At 38.3% G+C, this 26,879-nt stretch overlaps 2 protein-coding genes across 36 annotated transcripts in view; both read right to left on the bottom strand.

Annotated features, from left to right (window-relative positions):
• The window catches only part of nrxn3 (neurexin 3), a 1,581,531-nt gene that overhangs the window by 915,059 nt on the left and 639,593 nt on the right, over nucleotides 1-26,879 (bottom strand). For 18 of the 35 annotated variants that reach the window (XR_010002008.1, XR_010002009.1, XM_062967917.1 and 15 more), the window contains 2 exons: nucleotides 18,892-18,918; nucleotides 6,529-6,648 (listed from right to left, as the gene is read on the bottom strand). Coding sequence is in view for 33 of the 35 variants with exons in the window: in XM_062967917.1 (XP_062823987.1) it covers nucleotides 6,529-6,648; nucleotides 18,892-18,918 (147 nt within the window). In the remaining 2 variants the exon portion in view is untranslated. The remainder of the gene's footprint in view (nucleotides 1-6,528; nucleotides 6,649-18,891; nucleotides 18,919-26,879) is intronic. The other 17 variants (XM_062967959.1, XM_062967978.1, XM_062967952.1 and 14 more) reach the window with 1 other exon arrangement.
• LOC134295458 (uncharacterized) overlaps nucleotides 1-26,879 on the bottom strand; it is a 411,762-nt gene that overhangs the window by 348,899 nt on the left and 35,984 nt on the right. The gene's annotated exons all lie outside the window — the stretch shown is intronic.

Raw genomic sequence — 26,879 nt, 5'->3', positions numbered from 1 at the left:
ATAGCTAAAGGGCCTTTCTACTGATTTCCTGTGAAAAAAGAATATTCACCTGCTTGAGAGTAGGGATTGACATTTACCTTACTTAACCTGATACGATGACTGAAGATCTTCCCATTTTTTCCTATTTTTGAGGTTGCATATTTTTAAGAATTGTTGGAATTTACATCCTTTCTATTTCTATGCTCACTAGTATTTGAAGACCATGTCACTTTCTAGTAGTTTAGTCACATTATGTTCACAAAAACCTGCTTGTTTTGTGTGATTGCCCATACCCACTTGCTTTAATATGCATCACACAGCTGTCCTTTATTCTCTGGAATATCATCTGCTCTCACCACTCTCTCTTTCTTCCTCACCTCCCTTCCCCTCCATGAAACATGTGTAGATCTCGTGGGATGCTCAAAAGTTTCTGATTCCATGTAGTGCTCTTTCTTTACCTTCTTTTGAACAAAATAAACCTTTCTTTATTATGAATAGATATGTGCAAGCAAAACTATTTATCCCTAGGAAGATAAGGTTTGGGACATTATCACATGAGACTCCTAAAATAGGTTCTCTCATCATAAGCCCACCTGTCTGACCCCTCTTCTATCCCACAAAGCCTTATTGAAACCAGCTGTGGATATGTAATACCTCCCAAATTGTGCATTCTCTGACTTTGTACATGCCTCAATTTTTTTTCTATGAAAATTGTGAAATTCCAAGAGTTCACAGTCTCACAAAACCAGTCTTTGGTTCTGTGAGAAATTTGCAGCTTCACACCTCTGTACTTCCATATTTTCAATGTCCATATGAACAATTAAAATATGTATTAAAAACTAAATAAGCATTTTGAAATTAAAAGCCTTCTCCTATTTTGTGTATTTTGCAAGGAGAAGGTGTAGTTTTGACTTTGCAACCTTGTTCAGCAACACAAAATCATGCACGTGGGAGATGTTCTCCTGGAGGCTTTGCCTTGTAAAGAAAGGGAATGTTTAATTAAGAAGTAAAATCCATATCTGTGGCTTGGTACAGCTACAGAGTGGTGTTGTTCCTTGAATTAAGACAACATTTTTTAAAGGAGGCAGTCGGGGAGAAAGGGGAAACATTTGGCTTTGCAGCCAGAGATCTTCTCTGTCAGCCTACTGGAAGGAACATGGCAATAGACTGGAATCAGGGAACCACAGCGGAAAAAAGGAACACCCACAACATGCCCACAATAGTCACTGCAGAAGTGGCTTCACATTACCATGTGGCAGAAAACACTTCTGAAGATTCCTTGAAAACACGGTGAGCAGTCCTAAAAAGAGGGTTGCCTGTTTTCAAAAATGGCTGTTTAAACACAAGCTGAAGATTAGTTTGCACCAAATTTACAATGACACCATGTGATAATACATTTTTCCATCAGTGCCTAGGTAGCTTCCAATGTGGCTTGCACATCTCATGTGATCATGTCCATAATTTTCTTTTGCTAGACCCTGTTTATAGGATAGTGTGGGCCTGTGACTTATTTGGATTCTTCCTACCACATTATTAACTGCTAGACGGAGCCACTAGAATATGTCACAGTGCCTCACTGAAGGCTCAAGGCTTGCTCTTATGCCATATGGGTCAGGACATCCTAGTCAGTATCACTTTCAATAAAATCCTGCCCCTTCCCAGGTCATTCCCCATAGCATTCTGGGATGTGTACTCAATGGGGAGATCTGGGAAATGCTTCATGACACTGTAAGCAATGCAAGGAGTTGCCTCCCCTGTCAATTGTAAAAGAGCAGGAGAGAGAAATAGAAAGCCATCCAAGGAGGTTGTCAGATAAAGAGCACCACTGCTATTACCCAGACTTTTCAAGAAGTCTATCCCCCACTAATGACAAATAGATGATAGATAGATAGATAGATAGATAGATAGATAGATAGATAGATAGATAGATAGATAGATAGATAGACAGACAATAGATTAAATATTCTTAGTGCAAGAAGCGACCCAGTGGCAGCAGAGAAGGGGATGGGAGAAGGAATGAAAGAACCAAAGAAAACTGAGAGTAGGGCAAGGATGTGCCATGTTCTGCTTAGGCATAATTCACATGATGTGAATTAAATCTCTTTCAAGTAAACTGGATATTTCTAATCAGTTTTATGAACAGCCCTGGAGACCGCAACGGGATAAAATTTAGCAGCTAATAGGTTTATTCACACACAGTTAATGAAGCATGTGAAGATTTATTTTCTCCATGCCACAACTATCCATGCTTATTGCTTTTGGTACCAATAAGTAATAAGTTGAGCACATTAGAAATGAGTTGGTAGTAATTAAATACCAGCAATGAAAAGGAAGTTTGCAAGTTAAATCAAGCTAAAATGCATTGGCAATGGAATTATAGAGGTCACCCAGTACAAGGATAGAGGAAATATCCCAATAGCAGCAGGCATGTTTATGAACATGCATATCCTCAGTTTGAATTCTGTCACTAGTTTGCTGAGAGGTTCCAAACAAGGATGGGAGAATACAAATGTTTTGCACACCTGACATAATAACGTAGTAGAAAGATAATGAGAAATATACTGAAAAAAATACTGAAGTCTATAATACAGACATTCTTGTGAACTGAAATACAGAAGGTGCTGACACTGTTCCCCTTGAGATGTGTTGCCAAATTCCCTCTAATTGTGTTTCTGGTCTTGAAAGAGCATTTGAACTACAACCTACTGTAACTGGGAGATATACCTCTTCATGTTGCAGGTTCTCTTAAACCACCTGGATAAATAATATAATTGATGTTTCATAACATTGTAGCATACAAGTATGCACACTATGGCCTAGGAAATATCTGTGGTATCCTTAGGCCTTGCAGAAGTTGATCCAATACACTGAAGCCTGAACCTATTTTAAAATTTGATAGGGAATCCCAACTGGATTCCACAGTGAATCCATATTCCATATTCCATGTCTATCACTGATCTAATGTTGATCTAGACCAATTTGGCTTTAAACATCCTGTCCACTAAATCCCTAATTACATTCAACACTTGACATTATCAGGTTTAACTTTGGCAAATTTGATGATTCACAGATTTGATTAAAATGCTATTTTTAAGAAATCTCTAGGTTCTCTGGCAGACATTGACCACAGTGTTATGCCAGATTCCTAGATGTATTATCTCAGGTTAAAAAAAAGATTGGGTTTTTTATTTGTGTGTGTGTGTGTGTGTGTTTTGTTTTTGTGTTTTTGCCCTTCTGCAGTGGTCTTGTGCCTGTAACCCTAGCCAATATAGTAGGCTGTCTGTATATTATTTCTATTCCTGACCTAAATTATGTGGGTGTGACTAATGCCAGTGTTAGGTGACATAATAGAAGGCAACAATGGCACAAGATATAATGCATTTGAATGACTAATGTCATCCATTTTATCAGACGTTACTGATAAAGCATGGCACGGGACCACAGACTAATGGAAGTCCCACCACCAGTGTAACACTCAAACACCTCCCTTTCTCTGAGGATGGAATCTTGCATAGAAATGTATCTGAATACAAGGAGAAGATACAGGCACATTTTGATTTTTCCGCTGGTTGGCTGAATGAAAACCTGTTCTAGCAATAGCAGTCAACAATGTATTATAGACTATAATCTGAGCATATGGAAAATACAACAAATAAGAAGAAAACTAAGTAATGCTTAACTAAGAGGTTAAACAATATTTTCACCAAATATCTGTCTAAAATACGTGTTTCTTTGTTTTCACAAGACTCTCACATAAACAGTTGATCAATTCTAAAGAGGGGTGGGGAGATTTCAGGCACCGCCACTATAATATCTTTTAATATTCCACCTGGTTTCAATTTTAACCAACAGAAAAAAGAAAATGTATATCAAGCTGTGTCATAACCAAACTTTTCCAAACACTAACATATGTATTATTTATTTGCATCTATGAGTAATGTAGAATATATTATAAATCAGTTGTGAAACTAAATGAAAGGATCCCCAAAACTAGGACTATGTATATCTGATAAGTCCATTCAAACAGACTTCCTCTTTTCCCTGCTCTACCAATTGGTCCCTTTTGCTTCTATGCAATGTGTATGTTTCCTATGGAAAAGAACCTGCACATTTTAACTCGCTTAACAAATTATGCCAGTGGTTTGCATTCACCTCCCAACTGACTAGCAACAATTACATACATTCTTAATGCATGTAGTTTTCTGTTCATGTTTTCAAAATATGTGCATTTTTCTAGTCACAGTTTTCAAAATCCTGAGATGTATCCCAGCTGCAAAGTATATTACATCTATATTCATTTCCAGGAACAGATATCCCAGCAGATCAATACTTGGAAAAGAGGAAAATACATGTTGAAATTGCATGAGACCACACATACTCTCTGTTGGCTAGAGACTGAATTCATGTAAGGCTCAAAATTGGGGTGGGAGAAGGAGGAGTCAGTGTGAATCTTGAACCTTACTGCATTCCTAGAAGGCCTCACCGGTGTGCCAAAGCCCCCAGACCTCTTACAACAGCAAAACTCTCATGATTTTTCTGCCCAACCTGGCCCCACTGCAAAACAAGGCACCCACAAATCTTGCAGCTCCTAGAAGCCAAAAAAAAGGGCAAAATAGAAACAGAAAATCAATAGCATCATTTCTTCTTCTGACTTATTTTGGACTGATTGTTTTGGCTTCTGAGGTTTGGGGTTTCCGGAAATGTTATTGCCGGTGGTCGTGTTATCTATGTCATTGGGGGGGGGGGGGAGGATTGAGGGATTCATGTAGCCTGTTGGCCATGCTTTGCCCAGTCCTGCTCTACATCTTTGCTTCACACAACTCCCCATATCTTTCAAATTCCTGTTTCCACCCACCTTTCCTGTGCTTACTAATAGATTTAACTGGCAACTTTGGGGCAATATAAGAATTTGGGGGCTTTGTTCTACTTTAAATAAGTAGAGGGACTCCTTTGTGGAATTTAGTTGAAGCACTGCATTTCTTATCGACAGAACTGAACTTTAATCAAATGAATGAATTAACATTTCTTACAGATGTTAATTATTAGAGATTGATTCAGACACATTTAATTTGGCAGAGCTGTGTAGGAATTTAGATGACTTAGGAGTTTTTGAGTACCCACAGGCAACTTTATGGTGAATGGTGATTCCCAAGCCCAGAAGCTTAGAGATTCAAGCCCCATGATAGGGATTGGGAAGTAACTTATGTCAGTCATTCAGAGATTTCAGGCAGTGGATGTGAATAACATGGGATATCCACACAAACACAAACATGAATGTGGGCCTGAAGAAGAGATAATATACAGTCTTTAAGGTGTAGATTCACTCTGGAAAATCATTGCCTACACAAGTCTCCCTCCTTGAAGATCATCAATTGACATATAATGTAGCCTAGTTTACTCAATGTCTTGTGTAACACCTCTTTTTTTTACTGTTCTGTGTACAATGAATTATATTTCTAGAAAGACTGCGTACATTATTAGAACAAGACAGTGACCTGCGATTTAAAAGAAAACACCACTCCTAATGCATAGTCCAACTGTAAGCAAATGTTAGCAGACACAAGAACACATGGTGGAACTTACCTTTTTGCAGACCCCAGCTGGAAAGGTTGAGAGCAGTCCATGTGGACTTACCTTTTCGGCTCCTTTATGAAGACATTTTGCTACCACCATCATTTCTTTGCCTCCATTAAGATGAACACAATAGCAAAATGGGTGGCTCTCAAACCTCCTTTGCCTTATATGAGTAAGGGCCACATTCAACATTATTTATTAAAATTAAGAACTTATTCTTAGAATCAGACCTTTAGTAGCTTCATTATATCAGAAGGGCCAATACAAATTATTTCCTGAGTTTTTATGTGACCCTCTTTAAGTTTTTCAGCAGTTTCACTAGAAAATAGGCATGTTTGTAGCCCTCACTATACAATCTTTTGATATATGTCATATACCTTATGATGTACGTTGTATACATTTCTCTATATTATAGTGATGATATAGGGAAATAGGTTGGCTGTTTCTCCATGTGTAGAAGCTAATATGAAAACTAGCCCAGATTACTTGGTGCAAAAGTGTACCACAAACAGAAAATTGTTTAAAAAAATTATAGAAGCAAAAGACTTCAGGAGTTCTATTTAATAACTTTTCAGCTTTTGCATGCACTTACAATAGACTAAGAACTGGATGCTGTGGCTGAAAAACTGTAAGAAGTGGATGTACTTCATTTACCAAAGCTCTGATTATTGTCTAGCACATACAGTTCCATCTGGTTGCTATAAAAAGAACATCAATAACCCCCTTTTCATTTGTCTTTAAATATGAAAACAGAATGCACTCAAGCACTTTCATATCAGATCAAAGGAAGAATAATTATGCTCCCCTTTCTTCAAATAATCTAACTTTTAAAACTAGTTTCCTGGGAAGCTGATGAGCCATCTCTGAGATTGTAATACATGTCCAGAGTTAAGCTTCCAAGCTATACACCAAAGAATACACCAAGGACTTCCAGGGCTTTGCATAAAATTCAATTTAGAAAAAGTTAGGACTCACGGTCATTGCACTGGTTCCCAGAGTATGATGTCATGGAACAGTCACAAGTGAAGCCTTCCCACTGCTGGATGCAGATGCCCTGATTGGCACAGGAATCTTCTTGGCAGGTGGTGCTTGGTCCTGAGATGGAGTGGTCAGGAAATTAAGAAACAAAAAGCAGCAATTGGAAAGGAGTCATAAAAACAGACCGTGACTTATCATCATGCACCAAGGAAGGAAAGGAAACCAAATCACTTTTCCATTTCAAGGACATGCAACAAAAAATCAGGACACATAGAAGACACAGAGAATTGCACACTCAGCAACAAAGAGAGAGCTGTGGCACACAGGAGAAAGAAGGTGTGAAAGGTCGCATATTCCCTCCTAGGCAGGTTCAGAAGAAATGTTCATAACATCTCAAGTTTGCTCTCCAAAGTATCAAGGCATATCACAGCCTGATCCTCCAGGTTCTCTCTCTCCTATTTGCCTCCTTAACATTGTTTTTTTTTTCATCAAGGTTAGAATGGGACATTAAGTTCTTTGAATCATCCAAACATTTCTTCAAGGAGATTTGGAAGATGAGAGAGGGACTGATAGCCCATTTGTGCAGTAAAAGCCCATTTCAGTCAAAGTCTGCTGAAATGGTTTTTGTAAGAATAATGGTGGGTTGGATCTTTTTTCTGTATCTTCATCTGCCTCTTCCTCTATCCCTCACTCCTCATTACAACCCTGTAAGCATTTTCTCCACCAAAATGATAAGAACCTAAGATCTACATTGGTAGTTGGTTTCTATAATCATCGCTGCAGATTTGAGGATTCCAAAAGCCATGCTGGTATCCATGAACCCATGAATCCAGTCATATTTTTAGGATTCACTTCTAACTTACAATTTTGTGTGCAGATGTAATAAAGCATATAATGCTTTATTTTCCATTAATATTTGTTTCTCTGATGTAGCCCTGCATCTTTGAAGACAGAATTGCAAGTAGTGGAGATACCAAGAAAAGCAAGACACATTTCCCCACCTAATCTATGGCTCTGTAACATCTGGATATAATGTATGAGTAGTATGCTTTGTGCTTAATCAATCAGATATTTTTTGCTCCCTCTTACACTATTGTGGAGCATTAAGTTAAATATAGTTTATTTCACAGCTGTATGAAACTCAGCAGATTTGAAAGAATGGAGAAATGATCTTCACCTCTCCATCAATAAAGAGAGGGTTGGATGTTGTGAGAACTAATGATGGAAAAGTTTCGGAAATACAGAAATCTGTCTCCTCAGCAATTTCCCCATACCCATCAAACAAACAATAGATAAATTCATCTTTTGTGCCATTGAGAAAATAATCAAACAAAAAGAGGGAGGGGAGACCTAGTGCCTTAGATTCAGAGATCTCTTTAGTGGATCTTGACAAATGATATTTCTTCTTCAGGAAAAGGGAGGTTGTTTTTATCTATACTGGCAAATATATCTCCCAAAGAGTGTTCTAGAGGGTTTAGGTAACCATCAGAACAGTATGGGAGGTAGCATGGGCTGCACGGTAAAAAAAGGAATTGGCTTTCCCCCCACTTTTTTGCACTAGTGTATAGGTGGGCAACTATTATGGATCTATGACCCAATTATCTGCCCTGGGACACTCCAATGGCTGTGTCGACTGCCAAAAATGTCACAGAAAAACATGTAAGTTATTGAAAGTCAATTTCTGGTTTAGCAGTGGGGGAATACTTCCCCCACAATATGAAACAGTGAGCAATTTCTCCAAGTTAGTTAGAAAATAAATTGCTACTCCTAGAAGTTTCCAGGTGAGGCAATTCACATACACATGCACTTTTGTGGGGAGGAAAAAGGGTACGGCCAAATTATTAATGGATCAACTAAGTGTTCCCAGCACCTCACTGAATAACAGGCCCAGTGCTGAAAGAAAATCCCATAGCTTGCTTTCTCTCCTTCCCCAGTCTCTCATTGAATTTCACATTGCTTGTGTTTAGCATCAATGTTGTATATGTTACATGAGTAATTCAGTAAAAGAGTGACATCCAGCTATTATTCCCAGGGAATTTGCTGGGCTGAAAATAGGTTCATACATGAAGATTTTTGTGCCACTAACTATTGTGTTCTACATTTTATTTATTATTTATCTGGACCACCACTCCTAGAATAGCTCACATTTGAACACAAAGGAAATGTTCCAGGTCCCTCTGCTCCTTAATTTAATCTTGGCCATGTATTGCATTGCATTGTACTATACTATACTGTATTGTATTATATTTATATCTTAGCTTTCTGTCAGGATGGAGCTTAGGTGGCTGTGAAGGAGGTTTTAGTTCCTTCTGTAAATGGATGGGCAAATCTGGATCAGTAAACATAGAAATCTAACAGAATGCTGAAAAATGCTGAAAACAAAGAGATTGGGGAATTCTCTCAAGGTCATCATTGGTATGATAAATCTGGTGACTTTCAGGAGATGCATTTAAAATCATTAATATCTCCTAGGCCTGTCTTCTGTAGTACCATTCTTTTACTAAATTATAGGGCCAGCCATACTTCCCAGTATATATGGACTATAACAGTTTGAGATCACATTAGCTGTTATGGTTAAATACTGTGGCATAATATGATTTGTAGATTTTCTCATAGCTAGCTTTCATTTGCTGAATTTCGGCTTGTCGGAGTTGGAAAAGATATCCTAATTTGTCTTGCCTTTTAACATCTATTATCAGGAAAATTAGGGTGGAAGGGAAAATTCCTTCTCAAAGGTCCACAACTGAGTGTGTTCTTATGGGGTTTTCTCAAAGCTACCAAATCACAAATGTACACCCCACTCCAGAAACATAAGTCAAGTTCTAGAGTTATTTGGGAGCTTTTTGAACACAAAAGCTTCAGGACATACCTGTAATGGTTCTCTGGTATGTGTGTGTGTCTAAAGATGGTTTCATTTACACAAACAGTTAACAGTAGCAGCCTGCAGTTCTAACAGGCCAATGTGAGTGGCATCTGCAGGGTTGCCTTATTACAGGATATTAACGCACCATGGGGTAGGGGAAACAGATCTTCTGTCAGTTCCTATGTAAAAAGCCTCAGGAAAAGACTGCAGGTAAGAGCAATGCTACCATCTGCCCAGATAACATATAAATTGCTTCAGAGTAAATCTCTCTAAAGAACAAGATATTATAGCTACAAAATTGGGTGCTCTAGGCTTACTGAAGAACCCGTTTTTGGCTTTTTCCTTCTTGCTCATTTTCAAAAAACAAAACAAAGCTTTTCTCTCTCTAATGGTGGCATACATTCCATTAGATTGGGCTCAAACCAGACACACTCTACATTGACCTCCTCTACCAGAGAGTTAACTACTACATTCACACCTGGGTATCCATACATATATCTTCCAAAAACAGAGTAGGGCAACTATCCTAGATCCATGGGACAGCTTTATGTCATGAAACCCTCTGAGGTTCACATAATCTATAGAAAAATAAGACAAAAATCTGTCATGATCAGAAGTCCACTTCTGGTTTTCAGAAGCTGTTTTGGGTATTGATTCTGGGTATTGTTGTGTTGACTACAAGAATGCTTTTCAGCCTATTTAAAAAGCAAGTTGTTACACGAAGAGGCTTCCAGAAACATTCCCCCAATCTTTTTGGAAGGAAAAAAAGGGAGATTCTGGAGGAGCTGTGGGCTACAAAAACACTCTCAATGTATGCCCTCTTAACTCTGCCTGGAGCTAATTTACTATAACATCTGGGTTGCTCCCTAGAACATCTTTCCTCAAGCAATGTGGTGGATTCCCTTCTTTGAAGCTACTTAAAGAATGTGTAGATGGCCATCTCTTAGGAAAGATTCAGTAGTATATTAATGCATGGCAAGAGGTTGAACTAGATGGCCAATGTAGATCCTTCCAACACTATGATTCCTTAGTTGCATTACTTGTATTTTTCCCCCAATTGGTAATTCACATGTCTCTAGAGCAGGGGTCCTCAAACTTTTTAGGCCGAGGGCCGGTCCACAATCCTTCAGACTGTTGAGGGGCCAGATTATCATTTGGAAAAAAAACAAACAAACAAACAAACTCCGATGCACACTGCACATGTCTTATTTGTAGTGCAAAAACAACAAGAACAATGAAAGAACAATACAATATTTAAAAATAAAAACAATTTTAACCAACATACATTGATCAGGATTTCAATGGGAAGTGTGGTCCTGCTTCTGGCCAATGAGATAGTCAAGTTAATTAGGATTGTTGTTGTTGTTGTGTGCCTTCAAGTCATTTCAGACTTTGGGCGAGCCTAAGTCTAAAATTTATTTATTTATTATTTATTTATTTACTGCATTTATTTACTATATTTGTATCACACCCTTCTGACCCCAAAGGGGACTCAGAGTGGCTTACAAATTATATGTGCATATAATATATTATATTATTAGTATAGCACAATATTAGCATTATATATTACTATATTGAACTATACCACTATACTGTAATATTATTAGTAATATTATATGTAATATAGAACATATAATTAAAATTATTATATGGTATTATTATTAGTGTTATATTGTATTACATTATAATATTATTATCAATATTATATGTATATACAATATATTATATTATAAAACTAAGGGCGGGGGCCAGGTAAATGACCTCGGAGGGCCGCATCCGGCCCCCGGGCCTTAGTTTGGGGACCCCTGCTCTAGAGCGATAAATCTAGCCTGGGTTGTAGTCAGGTTTCTCTAAAGCATGAAATCTATTCTGAAGGTAGGATTCAATACCTTGGATGGTCCCCTTAAAGTTCAGACTAAAATCAAGAATGGATTCATCACTCTACTGACATCAGAGCCACCAGCCGTTTCTGTATATTTCCAAATATTTCAAAAATGCATGCAAATTGTAGAAGATGTTAGCATGCACAAAACAGCAAAACAACACAATTCCAAAAGAATTAGCAATCAGATTACAGGACATGTGGGTGTACTATAGCACATTTACATGGTACTATTTTATTTGAAGAAGCAAATGCATAGTTTAATGAAATAATAACTATTATTATTTCAGAAGCAGAGCAAGTTGCTGAGAGACTCAGGCACTGTCTAATCAAATGAGTTTATTTGACTTATTCCCAGTGGTTTGTGCTTGTTCTTAAGGATGTAAAATTACATGCAAGGATGAACAATTTCAAAAGTTTCCCCCCTGCTGATCTTTGTACTCCCTTCCCACAAATCTTAGGGATGGGGGGGGGGGGCAAGCTTGAAAAATTGTCAAAAAATTGTTTACAAAATACATAAATATCAAGAAAATCTCACAGTATTGGACTTTTTGTGTATCTTAATGTTCTCTAGCTTTACTTTTTGTCCTACAGAGAAAGCATTTTTAAAACTAATTCTGTTGTGTTTTACAACTTTGTAATCACAATTTGCACAGCCCTGAACCAAATATACTCTTAAGATTTCATGGGCCACGCAAAAACAAAAAGTGCCTGGTTTTACCAAATCATGCTCTGGTGCTCCTTTTTATTGTTGCAGCTATTGCATCTTTTATGGTCTTATGGGAGTTATAGTTTTACAAGGTCTTTTTCTGCAAAAGAGTGCTGACACCTCACCAAACTACAAATCCCAGGTCTCCATAGCATTGAGCCATGGCAATTAAAGTTGTATCACATTGCATTAATCCTACAGTGTAGAGTGAAGATCTGTCTCTGTGTAGCATTTCCTGATATTTACTGATAAAGATACTCAGTGATGGCCAGGAGCTTCCCAGCTGGCTGCAGCTTTGACAGAAACCAGAAACTACAGGACAAGTAAGGATGATAGCCAAGCAGAGTCAAACCCCTGCTACTGCTCTGGGTTTGGATGCAGCAATTCTACTCCAGACCTTTCTGCTCTGGACTGGCCCTGGAGTTTAGTGTAGGTGTAGCTGTTTGATAAAAAGACAATGCTTGGGTTTGTGAATCTTATACTTGCTTCACTGCTCCAGTAATCATAGTTTACATGATACTGCACATTCTTTTGGCTGAGAGTTCATCTGCTGCTGAGGCTTTTGTTGCTCACAGGTGTCACAAGTGCCCCTGTTTGAAATGCTGCAATCTTGGCCAGAGCAAGAGAGATGTCACAAGGAATTAGGATTATAGACAAGAAAGCATGAGATATTCACTAACGGCTTTGATGCCAAGCAAGGCTGTTTTCATACACATTAAGTGATAACGGTCAAGGACAGGAGCAAGCAAGATAGATACATAATTTATGCACACTGGGATTGAGAAATGACTTTAAATAACATCTTTCTCTGGTCCCTCCACAAGGTGTCAGAAGCTCTGTTTTCATTCATGCTTTCTCTAATGCATTTAGCAAAACCCTGTCCATTTCGTATAGTTTTAAAATCTCAATGCATCATTGTGGAAAGAATTGTATCCCCTGATTGAAATGTAAGAACAGTCTGTTTATACATCTTAATTTGTGAAGAGATTTCTCAGTTATTATCTTTTTCCCTCTCTTGGACACATTCACGAAATTTCTCACACAGTGCATCTGTTTAAAGGACATTTCTTTTGCATTTAGGAAGCATTTTTCAGCTCACAAAAGATAAGAGGGGGAATAGAAGACTCAAATGCTGTCAGACTAGAATGAAACTGTGCAATCTAAGATATTGTCCCTGCAAAAGCATATGCCACAGACAGATGCTCTCTGTGTTAATTGCCACTGTATGCAGCTGTTAAAAGCCCACACTATAAAAATATGGCATATCTTTTTAGTACTTCCTCAGAGACTGGACTGAAAACTGAATGAGACTTCCTCAGTTGTATGCCCTTCAGAGATGTTGGACTACAGGTGAACAATGACCAGAGGATGCAACCTGACACATTTGAAAGAAGAGCCAAATGATATCTTTCATGTCAGTGGGGCAGCAAATCTGTTTCATGTTTTGTATGACATTTCAAAGAAATATCCAAGGTGCTGAAATTATTTTGAGGCATCATGGAAAACATCTCTGAATCCTGGAGTGGATTCCCTGGCAAGGAAGACATCATCTGTTCCTATATGCAGGTCACATAATTAGGACATAGGCTAGTATTAGTCATTTGTTTTGTGTCATATGTAGTAAGAGTGTAAAGGGAGGCAGATAATGTGTCTCCTAATATCTGAGGACTAGTAAATGCATACTCTGATTGTGAACTTCCCAGAGGTATCCACCTGATCACTGAAAGAAAAACAGAACTGAGGAAGAGCAACTGTTGGGTTGTTCATGAACATTTTAAGCATCCCTGAAAACCTTATTTCATCCTTGATAGTTTTAGAAAAGACATCTATGAAACAGGATGAAAACACATATTCAAGTACCCCCATCAAAGCCCTTAATTGGCTTTTTTAAAAAAAATAACTGAACCAAAACTGATTGATGCTATAATGCCAGAATGTTTCCACACTGATTACCTGTCCTTATTGGACTAGAATCACAAACATGAGTGGTCCAGAGAGCATACCCTTCACATATGAGCCTGCCCAATTTCCCTCTATGGGCTTGCTTAAGTCTTACACTTTTAGGGGAGGTGGAGGCATTGCTCTCCATCCCATCCTACCTGACTCATGGGTGAGTGCATATTTCATATGGGTGCATGGGAGAGAACATTCTTAATGGAGGCTCCCATGGCTTTGGGAGTCTTTCCCAAGCAAGGTCCAATTCACCCACTCTCTGCAATCTTTTCACTGGCATGAAAATATATTTTTGATTAAGCAAGCTTTTAACTTTATATGATCAGGGTAGATTAATTAGGTGTGCTGTGTACAATATGTATTTCAAGTGTTTTAACTTGTTTTAAAGTTAATGACTCTAAAATAATTTTAACTGGATGTATGGCTTAATATTTGTTTTTGTTTTGTTTTTCAAAAAGCTTTTGTACTCCATATTGTTTTTTAGCAGTTCCATTTCATTTTATATCACGAGCCACTTTGAATCCCACTTGGAGAAATTTAGGATAGAAATCAAATAAATGAATAAAGAATAAGAAATATATAAATAAAATCAACACTGCTTGATTTCAGTGACTCAAACTCAAGTCCCAAACCATCCATTTGGAGTACCCTGGTTCTATGTTTAGGTTTCCCCCTAGGGGTGGCACTTTTGCTCAAAAAAACCTACCCAGTATTTTAGGTTCTATAAAATGTTTATATAAATTTGAGGGCACTAATTCGCTTGGGGAAATAAAAAAAATATTCAGTGGGTATTGCTTGAAGGATTAGAGTTAAAACCGGAGCATTGAAAACCAGGATGCTTGAGGTAGCACAAGGGATGCACAAAAGGTACAAATCTATTTTTAAAAAATGTTTTCAACCCACAAACATGACAAAACATGCTCTGTAGCCAAACACTAGCTGGAATGTGGTTGATGTTTTATGTATATGTACCAGAGATATGGTTGGGCATTTTGTCCTATGCATAACTCTTGTATTCATTGTAAGGACGCAGAAGTCCCATTAATCACATGAAGCCATTGCACATGGTTGTACATTAGTGCATGAAAAAATCACATATGACGACACATTGATCTGCATATGCATCGTGCAGTTATGTTATTGCAGAGAGGTCAGGAATTTGGCTGTACAATATCATTAATCTATCTACTAATGAAGCTGCATTATGCAATTGCTGGATTGACTTCATAAGCATAAATGTATACATCTCCTCATTGCAGAATCTTGGCCCACATTGGCTGTGAGAAAAGAAATGGAAAGCTGATGGGAATCCTGAACAAGAGGAAATGCAATTCTATGCACATTTATTCAGGAACTGAGTAACTGAGAGGTTCTGAAAATTGTAGTCCAAATAAATAATGCTTCCAGGCTGTAAATCAGATGGTCTTGTGTTGATCAGATAACTATTGACAAATATGTTGCTGCTACTACTACTTTTAAATGTGTAGTGTGGAGTTATAAGTCCTAGTTGGGTTTCTAGGATTGAACAAAAAGATACATACCTTCCCTTCTCACCTCCCTTTCCTCTCTAATGTTTTCCCAGGGGGCAGGCCCGCAACAGGATAAGTAAGATGAAATGTCTAACCAAAAGAAAGAGAACTGCATAAAAGGGAATATGTCTGAAATTGATTGCAGGGAAAGCAAAGGGGTAGGGGAAGTTAAGTGTGTGAGGAAAGGAAACAGGTACAACATTCATCAGCAGTGGAAAGAAGTAGTAGGAAACGAAGGAAAGAAAGCAAGTAAAAGTGTGGAGTGTTAGAAAGGTATAGTGGCAGCTTCTTCTCCACCAGACCTCCCCACTATCCAGTTCATAGAAGCACAGAAAAAAGCCCCTCAGATTTTGAGAGATTTTGAAGTTTCTGTGTGGACTCAAACCTATACAGCAAAGATTGGTTTCCTGAAATTAAGGTACTTCCACATGACTCTCTTTGGCACTTATATTTCCCCCTGTTCCATAGGAAAGAGGTGGGGATTTTAAAAGAAGATTTACAAACATATCCAGTTAAGCATTAACAAAAATGGTCAACCCTCAGAGTAGCAGTGATCTTGAACAACAAAATATTTCATAGGATTTATAATGGCAAAGCCTAGGAGAGCTTGGGCATTACCAGACCATGAGGTCTTTTGAAGGATGTTAGAGAGCCACTGCATAAATTGTCAACTGCATACACAGAATAATAACCCACATAAAATTAGAATAGAGCCAGCATAATGATCAGCATGTATGGCCATCACACATATGTATTTCACTGCATGTGGATAAGATGGGAATCTATGGCCAACTGCAACATATTGGCACATGTCCTAAAGCTAAAGCTCTATGGCTATCTGTAAGTTTCATATGCTAGTCAGCATTTGTAAATCAGGGAAACGAAAGAGATTGTATGCTCTAACATGCTTTTAAAAAATCCAGGCTGAGTTTATGTGCTCCAGTAATTTGGGTTTCATAGTGGCCAAGCAAATGCCTATGTGTTTCCCTGCAACAGCTACTCAAGTGCTACATCTGATACTTCTGGTATGAATTTTCTTTCCCTCCAAGTTGGATCTTAGAAACATCACTTGTCTGAGTTCAGTTTTCAGAATCACCAATGGCCAAGCTGCCTAGGAGATTCTGAGAGTTATAATCCCAAAATTGTATCTCCTTGATGCTTTGAACTCAATCAGATATACAAGTACAGCTGGTAGATAAGAGAATTTCCCCCTTTCCATCTTTTCTGATCAGCAGGTATCTCCAATATTATTGTACATGGTTTAAAATATAAGATTATACTGTTTCATGCCTAGCTTAAGTATTATTATTTTATTATATAAACTAAATCCCTTCGAATGATATGGATTGTCTGCACATTATTCATTTTCTTATTGATTTCTTTCCTTAAACAGGTCTTCTTGAAAACAAAATTGAGTATATTTGCATGGATTCATCTTAATCAAAATATGTGCATAATAATGTTAAAAGTGAATTAAACGGATTGGAACATATTCCATCATAATATAAAAATAAAATCTGAATTATGTTCATAGGATTCAGTTAGTAATGGAAAGAACTTTTGGGTAACGATCAAAATATTTTTCTTGGGTATAAAAAAACTGAAAAAGAGAATTCTTCACAGTTTGAAACTTATTCTGCACAAAATCCATATGTAGGGTTTTTTTTGACCAGGAAATAGTCTTTCTTATTTTCATTGCACAGCACAGATAAACATGGCAAAGAGAAAATCCCCAACTACAACATATTTCTGCATAGGAAACAGCAAACAAACAATTATCTTCAGACAAATTAGTTTCTGTTCAGAAAATACTGTTTCCTGGTGGGAGGGGTAATCTGTTTTGTATGCAACAAAAACCTATGCATGAATGTTGTACAGAATAAGTCCTGAATTGAAAATTGTCTGCAAAAACTTGTTTGTTTGTTTGTTTTTTAAAAAAACCTTCTTAAAGTAGTAGGAAAATAAGTAAAATTATGAATTGCTTTCTTTGAGAATGAAATAAGCAAAGAATCAGATTCCTAGTTTTATTACATGCAATGAAATACACAAGGATTTTCATACATTCCAGTGTTCATGCAACTTTCATGGTTTGGTTTCAAATTTCCCAAAAGGGAAATTGGTATTCAAATCTGCAATGTTGGAAATACTCCTGGCTACTATGAAAATTGTAACAAAATTCTCAGGTGATCTCAAGAAGATTGCCATTTCTAATTTCTACCTTGAAATTTACTCCAATAAAAGTAATTCAGTTTTTAATTGTGGTTACTTTCCCACTTACAGGAACTAAAGAACATTCCTCCTGTTAGTGTTCAAACTTTTAGCTACCTTCGTCTTAATATATAAACTTTCAGTATTAAAGAACTGTTTCATGTTTCCTTTTCTTCTAGTATCTATTGACATTTATATTGCCCAATATTTGTTTCCTGTGGTCCATTTTTCTCTCCTTTAAATTATTTGCAATGTCAAATAGCCAGTATGGCTGACATTTCTTTGCCAATGCAAACCAATAATGGGTATTTGTGACATTACTAGATACCTCTTGAATGAGTATAAAGCTTCAACAGTGTCTGCCAATAACTTTCATTTAATAGTAAAAAGAGTGAAATTTTCATCAACTTCCCAATATTGTAATCAGTTCATGCTTGAAGCTCATTATGTACAAAGAAGACCAGATATACTAAATTATGAGAGCAAAATAAATGATCTATGATTTGGGAAGCGAAGAAAAGAATTATAGCTTGGATTTATATTTAATGATGCTTAAGAACATTGAAATCAGTGGCTCTTATCCATAACTAACATAACATTTTTTCATTGCCTCTTCTGTTACTGGATCAAAAATCAAATCCAGTGGCATTCAGAAGAAGTCCTTTTCTTCCTTCCTTTTGTTTTTCCAAAGCATATGCAACCTCTGAAAGAATATTTATTTTCTATGCCTTGACTACTTCATATTCATAGTAAAACTGTAACTATATGCATACTTACTTGGAAGTTGATCCCAGAGGTGTTGATGGGACATTAATCCAAGTAAGAATGTATGGGGTTGGATTGCAAACCTTTCAGACCTCTGAAGGATTGATCCCACCTTCATTTTAGCATTCAGATACTCAGTGCCATCTTTAGGATGTGAATCCTTTTTTTCAGGAAATCAAGCCATGCAATTATAGATATTCTTAGGATGAGATACAGTCAAACCTCTTTAATTTATTCCCAGACCACACCCATCTATTTCTCCCCAAACTTCTAACCATCCCACTCTTCAACCTAGTGAGTTATGGAAAGCCCAAAGTCATATCCATTTGGTTTAGAGATGTGACTGCATCAAAAAAGAAAATATATAAATAAATAAATATAAAGGCACCAAAGGTTACATCAAAAGGCATCTTTCAGTCCAAACTGGCAATGGAAATAAAACCTTCTCTACCTTGCAGGTCAGCTTTGGTCAACTCAACTTTGTTAGCAAAAGAACGGAAAAAGCGAAAACAATAAACCATAGGTTAGTAAAACGGCAGATAAAAACAGGGCAACATCACTGAAAATAAACAAACAAAAAGCAACTGGTATAACCAACACAGCCCTAATGCACACTTAAGAAATGTGGAAAGGGTGACACTGTCAAAGACAACGTATAGGCACAGCAGGAGTGAGGTAGCCATGATGGCTTCCAGTCCACCACTCCCTGCACAATATCTAACTTACACAACAGGCAACATAACACAACTATTGGGTAGGGTGAGAGAAGGATAGGTACACTTATACATGGAGTAATACTGGAAAAATATTAATGGCACATGATTCACAAAGATTTATAGGATAAACAGCAAACAGTGGCATTTTGTTTCTTACTGGGGAGATTTTGCATTCACCAAAAAAAGCCTAAATTCTATTAACACCAAAAACATTTACACCACTAAAGAAAATGTTCAGAGACATATGTATTTCGTCTGGGTACACAGATTCATTCTGAAAAAAACACAGGTAGAGATCCTAGATTGGCTTTTAAAAGTCCCTGAAATTTTGATGATTTAAACACAAAATGGTTTCATGGGTGAAATGTTTTCTCCAACAATAGCAGCACAATCAGCAATGGGGAGATGATTTCCATGTATGGACTCCTAATAATGCAACCATCTGAAGACCATTCAGATGCCAACAATCCTGAATGCACCCATCTCTGTATGTTCTGAAGTCATCTTTGTTTCTGTATGATCAGGTAGTGGTTGGGTTAGAAGCAACTTTGTTCATTGTGTTGTCAAAGGCTTTCATTGCTGGGATCACAGGGTTGTTATATGTTTTCCGGGTTGTATGGCCATATTCCAAAAGTATTCTCTCCTGACGTTTCACCCACATCTATGGCAGGCATCCTCAGAGGTTGCCATAGATGTGGGCAAAACGTCAGGAGACAATACTTCTGGAACATGGCCATACAGCCCGGAAAACATACAACATCTTTGTTCATCTTCATATCATATCTAAGTTGGGCATGTTTCTGGTAGATCTGGCCATCACTGAACACGTTTTATTAATCATGTTCCAAAATGCATTGAAAAGGGCAGCATTTCCAGAATGCTTCTGCAAGTCTTCTGATGTTAGGAACTGCTATTGGTATTCATGTCCTGGAATTTTATAATTGCTGGTTTGTGTTAGTTCTTCATTGGTTTCCAAATTCAATCCAAAGGTGTTTTTTATTTTTAAAATTCTAAATGGGCTGAGTCTGGAATACATGATCCTACGATTTGATGAATTAGTATTCAAGTGAACTTTCTTCACACACTATCACTACCTGAAATATAGTCATGGCTATTGTTTAACCATCTGTTTTGCCAACTTTGATCCCCTGAGCATCTGTCTTGATCCTAATCTTTCAGGACTTAGAAACTCCTGAATGCCATTTAATTTTGTTGGCTTTTCACTTGGAGTAATTGGTAGTATTTGTCCAGATCATATTTATATTCTATCTTTTTTTTGTTTTCAAATACCCTTTACTACCCTATAATATGCTACTTTGTGACTTTTGCTGAAATGCAGCCCTTCAGCCCCCAAAATGGCTTCAGAGATGGACACCTGGAGTTTCTGATATCCTATAGAGGAGGCTATAGTGGATACTATAAGGTTCTAATGTTGGTGAGAATTTGGAGGTCCAGGAGTCTACAAGAGTTAAGATTTGTAATTCTTACCTGGAATGCAATTTAAACTGTGAAAAAACAGAAGCATATTCATTCTTCTCCAAGCAATGTGATCAAAGAACCATGGTAAGTTCTGGCTGTTTCTTGGACATATATAATTTTGGAATATATGAAATATATTCATGAGAGCATTTTTGTACAATATATGAGATCTATTTAATTATTCTATGATAGTCTGGTTGTTAAGCAATATGCTAAATACAGATTTGATCCAAAAACATAGGAACATAGGAATCTGCCTTATGCTGAGTCATATCTATGGTCCATGTAGTATATATGGTCCCATAGGCCATATATAGCTTATAGGGACCCCAAGGGTGTCCATTTGTTGCTTCAAGATTCATCCAAAATCCGCTAGGGCATGCAGAAGACATATCCACCATATTTGGAGGCACCCAGGACCCCAAAATACTTTCTAGGAGGTGTGGAGGACTTCCACCATATTTCGGGACCACCATGAGTCAATGGAGATCAAATAATAATAATAATAATAATTAATAATAATAATAATAATAATAATAATAATCTTATTTATATACCACTCTATCTCCCCAAAGGGCCTTAAAGAAAGCCTTTTTGGCTAATGTAGCCCTCTATAGTTCTTCACAGCTGCCCACTTCTGATCTTGCCTGATAATGAAATATTGAAGGTCAATAACTCTTTTGAATTTCAGACAGGCTACTTCCTTAGGTCTATTTCAAGATCCCTGGCATTCCCTCAGGTCTGCCCAGCCAAGTGATAACTAAGTCTGATTCCACTTAGCTGATAATATTGAATATGATCCGGTGTGTTGTGCATGGTGTAGTTGTATAAAATCAGTATTCATTGTTAATGCAGGTTCATCTCTCTTTTTTTTCCCCAGCATATGGTGTGTTCCTTTGGAGATAATAAAAAAGAAATCAAGCAGTTTCTTATTGTGATGAGAATTAGTGTGCGTGTGTGTGTGTGTGTGTGTGTGTGTGTGTGTGTAACAGTATACTCCACTCTTTTCCTGCCCAGGTTTCCAAGTGCTATGTGGCCCCAGTGGGAGTTTTAATTTTTTTTTTTACTTTATTTCAGGAATCAATATTGGTTTTTAGCATTTCTTGTCCTTGCCTCATGCAAGGGAATTCAGATAATGGAAGTATTTAATAAAACCCTTCATAATACCAGAAAAGAATAAAGGTACAAATATCCATTAATACAGGGAGAAATTTGACCAATTAGTCAACCTTCACCTTCACTCTGGAAATATACTCACCTTCATCACTCATTATTTTCAGAGAGTACCAGCATCAAGTGCTAGTGATGTAACTATGAAAGAATTATCCTACCATTCCTCTACCATATTAGTTTTGAAGGCAGCAGTTCTATCCATATAATCATATTTATGGGGAAAGACCTATCTGGAACTTGCATCTGAGGAGACATGTGATTAACAGGCAATAGAGTTGCATGTGGAGAGTAGATTCTAAAGAATTCCCATAATTATTTAAATTCCTAAATCTTTGTTTTTATTGTACATGTTACCAAAATGCTTAAAAACAGTGATAAAATATACTGAGCTTTTGAAAATTGCAACATCAATTTTTTCCTGATCATTTGTTCTAAATTCAAAACAAAGTACCTGAAACAAATGTTCAAACCGTCAACTTTCAAATAAAAATTATGAAATGGGGATCTTTAAAAACATGCCTCAGTTTTGATGAATGACAAAGAGATGGTGGGTGAAGATGGTGAAAATGGAGATGATGGGAAATAACTAACAAATGCCTGGTGAAATAATCATAAACAGTGTGATAGATAAGCAGGACATATCCATATACAGAGTTACTCATTGCAAAAATGCCTTGGTTCATTGCAGTTTTTCATCAGGCTTAAACCTATGTTCAGCTGCTAACTTCAATGGCAATTACCAATAGAGTCACAGCCATTAAAAAGAAGCCTTCAGTGTTGGGTAAGATGAACTTTCAACACAGAAAGATTGGAAATTGATTTTTAGTGCTCATTTTTTAGAGTGGGAGGAGAGGATTGTTTTCTACAATGTTTTGTGTTTGTTTCTTCCATATAGCTCTTATTTTTAGTGATAGGATTGAGTCGATTCCTTCTGAATATTTCTAATGATTGGTTGCATAGTCAATGCAAAGAGGGCATTTTTTTCCAAAGGTCATGGAGCCCTGAATTGAAGAGATCCAGATGTTAGCTGGGAAATTATTTCTTTCTTGGATGTCAAATGTTTCATTTCTCCCTTCTGGGATTTTAGATTTCTTCAAATAGCTATTTGAGAAACCTCTGGGGATTCTTTCCTTAGTCAATTAACAAAATGACCAGAACAGAGATGAAAGTGACCAAGGTAGACATGAGGTAGAGATCTCCACAGTGACTTTTTAGCAATGCTAAGACTTTTAGATTGCATCACAGTTTATGTATTATTTATCACATTTATATGTTATGTCAGGCCCGGCCCAACACGGCACGCTGGCCACGCCCCCGCGTTGGGTGCCACCTTCCCAGGGGCACTATTGAGCCCCTGGGAGGCGGGGCCACACCTGGCGGAGGCGGGGCCGTGTGATGTGAAGGCGGGGCCAGGTCTGGCCCCGCCTCCTCCGGGGCGCGCCATGGCGCAGCCAGGCTGCGTGTGGTGGCAGTCTTTCCAGGCCTTCGTTGTGGCCTGGAAGGACTCCTGCCTCATGCAGCCTGGCTGCCCAGCCAGGGCGCACCCCGCGGGAGGCGGGACCGGCCACGCCTCCCATGGTGCGCGCCCGCTGCAGCGGGAGTCCTTTCAGGCTGCGGCCTGGAAGAACTCCTGCCGCAGCTTGGCTGCACCAGGGCGCGCCCCGCGTGAGGCGGGGCCACGTCTGGCCCCGCCTCCCATGCCACGCACCCTGGCCCCGCCTCCCACATCGCCCGCGCCGTGGGAGGCGTGGCCGCCCGGCGTGGAAGGCAGGGTTAGGGCACAGGAGGCGGGGCCAGTCCTGGCCACGCCTCCTGCGGCGCAGGGGAGGGGGTGCAAAAAAATATTTGCGTACCCCTTTAAATTTCCTTGGGTCGGTCCTGTGTTATGTTGTAATGGTACTGGACTTGTTTTGAAAACAGGGGAGGGGTTTTCTCACTGGCTTTATATACTGTTAATTGTGTTTTTATATTTTGCCTGTAATTATTCTTATGATTTGTGTGTTTAATTTTTTTTTTACTTTTTGAGATATTTGAAATCCAGTTGATGGGGGAAAGCAAGGCTGGAATAACTGATGTAACTAAATACACAAATAAAACTTTTCCACCTCCATTAATTTCCCCTAATTAAAAATAATTCTAAAGACTTACATGTTTCCAAGTGACAGCGTGCTGCTTCTGATATCAAGTGATTTTTTTTTGCTACAACTGTTTCAGCCAACTGTGTGTGTCTTTCTAACCAAACTATTTTCTTACACGGATGAAAGTTCTCAAGTTTATATATAACTAATGCCTAGAACATATAATTTGATACAACCTTTCTACCTTAAATGCTACTGAAGATGATTATGTCATTCCATGGCTGAATACCTGAGGGCTCCGTGATAACTACCAGCTGAAGCTTGGATTCCTCACAGCTGGATGCAGTAAAGCCCTTGGCTTTGCTAAAATGTCTTTAGATGAGTATATGAGCTGCCTGCAAAGCACCGATCAAACCTTTAACAGGATAAAGGACTGGCTGCCAACACCTTCTACATGAACCTCTGCAAAACAGCACAGAGACAAACACTTCAGAATCCAGAGGAATATACAAAATCTGGCTTTTTCCTTAATTCATGCCTCATATTTTCAATTAAAGCAGCAAATTTGGATTGGGCTACATAGAAAATATCCCTGAAACGTTTTCTTACATGGTATTATCTCTGATGCAGTAAGAACTCAAACTCCAGATGGTTATTTGTTTCTAATCTATGCCATAACTCACTTGCCATCCTAATTTAGACCATATCTTCTTTTCGTATTTTAAAGTGTATTAGTGCTGAATGAAGAATAAAAGAGTCAATTGTATAATGAATCTAGGCAATGATTAATGCAAGGACTTAGGAACATAGACCTTGAACTAAGACAGACCATGGGTCTATCTAGTCCAAGAATGATTCTGCAGAAAGGATTCTCTCCTAACTTAATATGGAGATGACTAATATCGCCTGTTGGTCTTCTATCCAAGTAGCAACCAAGCCCTACCGTGCTAATGAGACTGTGGCCTTTTCCACACTGCCTTATATTCCAGGATCTAATTCCAGGGTATCTGCTTTAAACTGGATTATATGGTGGCATGTGCCAGTTTAGCCCAGGTCACCCACAGAGCCCGCCGACTCCCATCAAATGAAATTGGTAAGACTCTATGGGTGAAGGAGGATGGAGCTGACACTTGCCACCATCACAGCAACATGGCAGGCTTCCCCTGTTGCCATTGGAATCCATGGGGGAGGCTGTACATTCCACATTGCGCGCTCTACACTTCTCCACAGGATCACCCTCAGCTGGAGCAGGATGATGCAGGACATGGGGCGCTGGGTTCCCCATGCCCTCAACAAAGTGGAGCAACTCTGGCAGCCATGTGACAAGGTCATACGATCCTTGAACTAGAGATGTCTTGCATTGAAATGAAGACTGTCCACTTTTGTATTTTTGATTCTGTTGCTCTGAGAAGTGTTTTCTTTTTAAAATTGTGGTTAATGTTACTTAATAAGACAATCATGCAATGAATGGCAAGCTGTAAAACTTTAAACTATCAGAGAAAGAAATAACTAGCTTTCCATACAATTATATTTATATTTATTATATTAAAAGCTAATTTTGAAAAGACATAAGTGACCACATAAGGTATTCTATACAAAAAATAAGTTTCTGTTGTGTACAGTGCTGCAGAATAATATTGTATCCAAAAAGTTAAATAGAAAAATCATAAGGAAAGAATGTCTGTTTAGAAGGAAAAGCCCTGCAATTGTTTTTCTAAAACTAATAACAATGGTCTGTGTCTGTGAGGCCACAAAATAAAATGCCTCCTAGATGAAATGCAAAAATCAGATCCTGTATATTTTACTAATGTATTTTGGATTCAAAAGACAATCTCTCTAGCTGGGAAAACATCTTGCCATCTGCATGTGAGCAGCCTCCATTTGAGCATGGTTTTCATCTCCAAAAAAGAATCTTGTTAGTTTCATACTTATATAGCCTGGAGCTGTGGTAGAATATATCCTTCACTGATGTTGCTCAAAGTTCCTCCAATCTATAGAAGGCATCTTTCAAGTGCCAGACCACACTTCTGTAGCTATTTGCAGGTGGTGAGGAGATAGCTGGCCTTATTGTTGTTATCATTGTATTTATACGTATATGCACTTTTTCCTCTTATAAAAGAGCCTCAGTATCCAGCTGCATTCTGAGGCTGGGAGATGAGAGCTGACTTTGACATCCTAGATCTACTGTAAATTGCTGAAGTCCTGAACTGAGACTCACTGGACATTTAGAAGAGTGATGTTTACTGCAGAACTTCAGTGGATTCTGCCTGGGTACCTACTGCACCCCTCATCCTTCTGTGTCATGGAACCCAGTTACAGAGCTTTGGTAATTCAGCCCTGTAACTGGGAGTCATAACATAAACAATCCCAGGAGCACCTGGCAGAAGAAGATAGAATATGCCTGGGAACTTGGGGCCGAAAGTATAAACAATTATAATTGGTCTAGTGTGTGAAAATGGTAGTAATGTGATATTGGGGGTGGGACTTGATGATGATATTTACGTGTGGTGTTACGTAGCATCAAAAGTTATAAAAATAGTTGTATGTAAACATTGGGTCATTCCTGACTTTTCCAAAGTCATGTGTTCTTCAATAAAGATTGGATTTGAGAGCAGCCATCTCTGATCTGCGTTCAGACTGATCCTTTGAAGTGAGCAGGACAATTAAGTCAGGAATCCAGTTCTCACCCTCCTGCAAATTTGCAGTGAAGTGATAATGAGCAGGGAAGGAGATCAAAGCCATGACGGAGCAAAGGGGCCTCCGCTGGGAGCTCTGCCGTTGGCAGAAGAGGCATTGCAAGCCATAGCTTCCTCTACGGGGTACCCCAAGCCGGACGGCGTGACCCAGAGGATTCCCAGAGGAGGAAGAGGCGTTCCGGCGGCGGCAGAAACCAGTTGGGGATCTGGAGGAAGCATGCCGGAGACCGTGGCCCTGCGGTTATCCATCCTGGAAACTCACTTATCCAGGCTGTCGGATACCGTGGGGAGAATAGT

This window comes from Anolis carolinensis, chromosome 1 (assembly GCF_035594765.1).
Source record: "Anolis carolinensis isolate JA03-04 chromosome 1, rAnoCar3.1.pri, whole genome shotgun sequence".
NCBI lineage: Eukaryota > Metazoa > Chordata > Lepidosauria > Squamata > Dactyloidae > Anolis > Anolis carolinensis.
Note: the sequence above shows the minus strand (reverse complement) of the source record. Positions and strands in the feature narration are given on the sequence as shown.